At 41.7% G+C, this 5,000-nt stretch overlaps 2 protein-coding genes across 2 annotated transcripts in view; one reads left to right on the plus strand and one right to left on the minus strand.

Moving 5' to 3' along the window:
• LOC138026465 (translin-like) overlaps positions 1 to 1,071 on the plus strand; it is an 11,365-nt gene extending 10,294 nt beyond the window's left edge. The window contains exon 6 of the mRNA XM_068873871.1: positions 666 to 1,071. Within this exon, the coding sequence (XP_068729972.1) occupies positions 666 to 896 (231 nt within the window). The 3' untranslated portion in view covers positions 897 to 1,071. The remainder of the gene's footprint in view (positions 1 to 665) is intronic.
• A 592-nt stretch (positions 1,072 to 1,663) lies between these two features.
• The window catches only part of LOC138060311 (uncharacterized), a gene marked incomplete at its 5' end in the record, with an annotated part of 13,575 nt that continues 10,238 nt past the window's right edge, over positions 1,664 to 5,000 (minus strand). Inside the window, one exon of the mRNA XM_068906052.1 lies at positions 1,664 to 3,673. Coding sequence (XP_068762153.1) covers positions 1,730 to 3,673 — 1,944 coding nt within the window. The remainder of the gene's footprint in view (positions 3,674 to 5,000) is intronic.

Raw genomic sequence — 5,000 nt, forward strand, 5'->3', positions numbered from 1 at the left:
GTCCTTGGTTCTATTTCGGGACTCGTCGTCATCTGTGGGTTGGGTTTATTGGTGCTCTACACCGCCTGCTCATAAACGTTTTTTGTTTTTTCTTTTTTTTTTATTTTTATTTTTTTTTAAATTAGTGGTGGTAAACAATATTTATAAAGCTTAGTACGAATTGTGAGACGGTTACCATCTAGGAATTGGTGTAAGTACCTATCTCAGTTAAAGATCATTTGCTATCTTTTAGTCGGCTGGATTCGTGATTGGGCCGGGGATAGAGCTTAGTTTCAGTTATTGAAACTGCCGGATTTCCTCTATTTCAAAACCTTGACCGGCTGCCGGTTATCTTGAACAATTGTGACGTGTCGCGGTTCCTCTACAAAAGCTACTTGTGTTCGAAAATTAGGGCAACCGTAACACGTCTCAGTTGTTCAAGATGGCGGCGACCGAGAAAGTTGAACGTGAAAATCGACGATTGTAAAACTCGTTTTTCTCTGGTACACTTGAAATATTATAATACAAATTTGACTGCAAACATTGTTATTCTTAAGAAGGAGTGGGGAATTCTTTTTACAAAACATGACCCCTGATCACGTGACCTTGTAGGCTTTTTATGGAAATAGGTACCGGCATTGCATACCTCTGCCACGGCTTCAAGTCAGCGTTGTATTTCATTGCAGTCGCGGTTTGCAGTAAACAGCGTCACAGCTGCAGATTACCGTCGACCTTTCCGGATCGCTATGTTTGTGGCGGAGCTTGATGCTGGCTTCAGGTTATTAAACCTTAAAAACGATTCTCTTCGAAAGAAGTTCGACGGCCTTAAATACGATCTCAAGAAAATCGAGGAAGTTGTTTACGATTTGTCAATCAGAGGACTTAAACCTGTAAATGAAGAAAGCGGCCAAACTTGATCAAATAATGGCGACTTGTACAATCCTGTGGTAGGACAAGATATTTTGTGCTAATTTGACGAGATGGCACTCCACTATCCTTGTGCAAGCCTAACAGCCAGTTAGTTGTCACTACTGCCTTGGAGATGTTATCAATGAATGTAGTAAAATTAAAACCAATGTTAAATGCCTAAAACAATTACGAAACCTACAGTGTAAGCAATCAACAAGTTATTTCTAGAAATGCAGGACAAAAAGGTTCTGTATGATATCACGAAGTGTCCCCTTACCCTTTTCCTCAACTTCTACATCACTTGTCTCCAGTGTTTCTCAAAGTAAACATAAACAGATAAGATAACCCTTAACTAAAAAAAAAAAAACGAACCCAAATCGGTGGTTGTTGCCGTAAGAACGAAAGTGGCGTTTAGACGTAAAGGACACTTCGTGTGGTAATCAAACTTGAGCTTGCATCTCGCTACCTGGGCCTTGTTCCTCAAAAGCCGATCAACACTAAGCCACGATTAAATACCAACGTAGGTATGAATTTTGTAAGTCAAAAAAAGTTTAACTATGTAATTTTAGGCTAAAGGAAAACAAATATGTATGTCAAAATTAAAGGCTAAAAATTTTGAGGATTATTTTTTGAAACACGAAGTATACTGCAACGAAGGTTTCCTGTAATCCAGGATTAACTTAATCCGGCTTTAAAGAGCTTGGCCCGCAGGGTGCCAAACTAATGAGCCAATAATTAACTTTCAGTAACAATAGAAGCAATCCCCGCTAAGCGCCGGTTGAGCCTTCGATTAGCTAAGACAAAAATATTTTCGACTCACTAAATGGGACACCGCTCTAGTTTACAAGAATTCGCTCGTGTTTGTAATTGGAGAACTGTGCGATCGCAAGTTATTCTTAATTGCTCTAACATCGATCAAGAGACCAACAACGACACAAACAGCAGCAATGAAAAGTATAACCCAAAAACTTATCTTAAGGTAATTAATCAAGACACGACGATCTTGTTGGTCTCCTTGTCCATTTGTGTAATCTTTAATCAACTCGATCCCTTTTTTGATGCATATTTCCTCTACTTTTGCGGCAATGGCTGGTCTTCCTACAAAATAGCACTTGGAATTTTTGCTGGCAGACCTCAGAGCTTTCTCAAAGTTTATCCTGCCATGTTTTAGCTGTATCTGGGTGTCTCTCGTATCGTTAGGCAACGGCTGATCGTCTGGATTTGTGACGTAAAACTTGAAGGTAATGTCAATATTTCCCTTGGCTTTTATTTTTCTCAAAAGTTCCTCGATCGGCTCACTAAAGAATCGGAAAAATGCTTGGCATCGGACAGAGTAGTAGATTTCAATTCTGCATCGTTTGTTGTCTTTTTGGCTGTCTCGTTGAAAAAATGGTCGATTTCCGTAGGCCAGGCTGCTTAAGACATCCAGAAGATATCCGCATCCAGATCCTGTTGCAAATAGCACGTAATGGGCAGGTGATTTCTCTCCGCGTTCTGCCTCTTCAGTAAGCTCATCATACAGTTGGCTTACAGACGAACGATAAGGACCCCATGTGTGCAAGGCGTAGGATCTGTCGTCATCGGCCAGCCAACTTGTCCAAGGAAGGAACAATTGTTCTCCGTCCTGCATTATGGATGTCACCAGACCGATGTCCCATGTGGTGTCTTGCGATAGATTGAAAAAGGTCGTGAAGGGATGTGATCGCTGTGGAACGACTCCTACGCTTTCTCTTATAAAGTGATGAGTATAATACACATCACCAACAGCGTGCGTCACTTTTTTGTCCAGTTTTATGTACACAATGACGTACTCGTTGTTACCGATGACTTCCTTTCGCACAATGTGACCATGTTGACGTCTGTAAACCCAGATAGAAAGGACTCGGTCCAAAAACCAAATTAGTAGCAGTGGCAGATTAAACACACGTGACAGACCGTGATATATCTTTCGAATGTTGTCAATAGCATACCAGATACCAGCAAACGCATGTAAGGCCATTGCCAGTGAATAGCTTCTTTGGTTGACATATTGTGATCTACTGAGGGGAAAGAAGATACAGAAAAGCGCAGTCATGAGTACGAGACGGTAAATCTCGTCAGAAGTTATATGAACTCCATTGTAATCGTTATAAGTCCAGTCATGCACAGCAGCGGGATCCCAGAACGTTGACCAATTTAAGTGGTCTGGATAAGTACTGTAGTTGAACGTGCTTGGTGGGTAGTATTTCAGCGCCGTACCGTCAACGAGAGGTGGGACAAACATCACAAGGACGTGGGCTAGGGTGGGAATGGCGATGAGAAAGATGCCGGCAATTCTATGAATTCGAACATGGACATCACGAATCCCTTTTATCGTGATCCATCGTGGAGCAATCTCGCTGAGGACATTTGGGAAACACCAAAGCATCGTGTAAAACATCAGATTCTGAGAGGGTATAATAAGACGTGCTGTAACAGCCCATATTATGTTCGCTGTTGTTTCACCGATGCTTGTGCCCCAGATAAGCCTGGGGTTCCTCTCTCCTCTTCCAAGTACCACGTCACCTTTTAGGACGAAGTGATCAACAACACACAGCGTAGTCACCGCTAGAAACACAATCCAAACCAGTGATTCGTAAGAGATGGAAAACCGCCGGCGATGACGCTGAATGCCAGAAAAACGAGTTTTCGGTGTGGACTGTGTCTGATGATCGGGAATTTCCACTGAAAAGGTACCTGGCTGGGGCGAAACTTTGTACTTGCTTAGCGGTTGTCGTGAGTGCCTCACACTGAGGTCTTCTGTCTCCTGTTTGGGAGAGAAGGGGAAAAATGAACAGAAGTACTTATTTACAAGTTAAAAACTAAAGCTATTTACAACAACTTTTCATGATTGCCGTGTGGGAATCCGATATGCTGGATACCTTCTTCAAGTTTCGCTTAAATTGATCAACAGATCCAACATTCTTTAAGGACGTTCGCGCGAAAATTTTTCAACATTGATTTTTTTCTGAAAATTTTACCACTGTAAGATGATGAGTTAGTTATGTCAGAAATGTAAAAAAAAATGGGGGTCACCGAATTGGTTTTGAAGAGAACATGCCCGGAAAAACACCCAAAATGTGGCAAAATCGGGCTTCGTTAGCGAATAAGGCCAGTGTCTGTAAACCCAAATATATAGCAATTAAATCTTTGAAGTGAAATCTTCTCTGCCAAATATTGTTTAAGTGGACTTATTAAGTGAATTTAGTCAACTGCTGAGGTTCCTTAAAGATCAAGTTCGCATTTAGCGACCACAGTTTCACTCGCCTTGCAGCCGCAAGATGGCAAGATTTGATGTCCCGTGAGCAGAAATCTTGAAATTTTTTTAGCTTCCCACATTAATTTTTTGTTCATTTTTGGACAACGTGGAGATCATTGTAAATAAAATCCGTTTCTGGAAAGAAAAATAGGGGTCACCGAACGTCCAGGACCGTTAAATCCAGGCAAAGCTATGGCAATAGCCTTTTGCCCTATCATTTCTCATTTTATTACTTAGCGCGCGCGCTCGTGTATGACGTGGCGTGTGCATTTGCGTGCGCAGTAAGGATGCGCAGCAACAATTGGCGCGAACGTCCTTAAGCTACTGCGCAAGTTATTCCATATTGTGGTCCCGCTATAGGAGAAGCTTCGCTTTAAATATTTAGTTCTCGGTTTTGGCAAGGCCAGTTTCCTTCAGAGTTTCTCAGGTTGTAATTGGAGTAATACTGAGTGAAAAGACTTTGGAGGTAATCTGGGGCATGTCCATTCATTGTCTTATATTAAGGCTTTCCGTTTCTTTCGTCGAATTGATAGCCTCTTCCAGTTAAGGGTGGTTAGGAGGTGGTTCGATTTGTAATTACTCTAGCTGCACGATTCTGCAATTTTTGGAGCTTATCACTCAGGTAGCCACTCAATCAGTCCCAAACCGGGCTGCAATAATCGAAATATGGCACAATCAGGGCGTTATAAATTTGAATGGCAGTTTCTTTTGGAATAAAGGGTCGCACACGTTTAAGGGGACCTATAGCTGTGGATACTTTCTTGCATATTTCTTCAACGTGTTTGCACCAAGTAAGTTGGGCATATATGGTAACGCCCAAGGATTTGGTATGTTC

This window comes from Montipora capricornis, chromosome 1, assembly GCF_036669925.1.
Source record: "Montipora capricornis isolate CH-2021 chromosome 1, ASM3666992v2, whole genome shotgun sequence".
NCBI classification, from domain to species: domain Eukaryota; kingdom Metazoa; phylum Cnidaria; class Anthozoa; order Scleractinia; family Acroporidae; genus Montipora; species Montipora capricornis.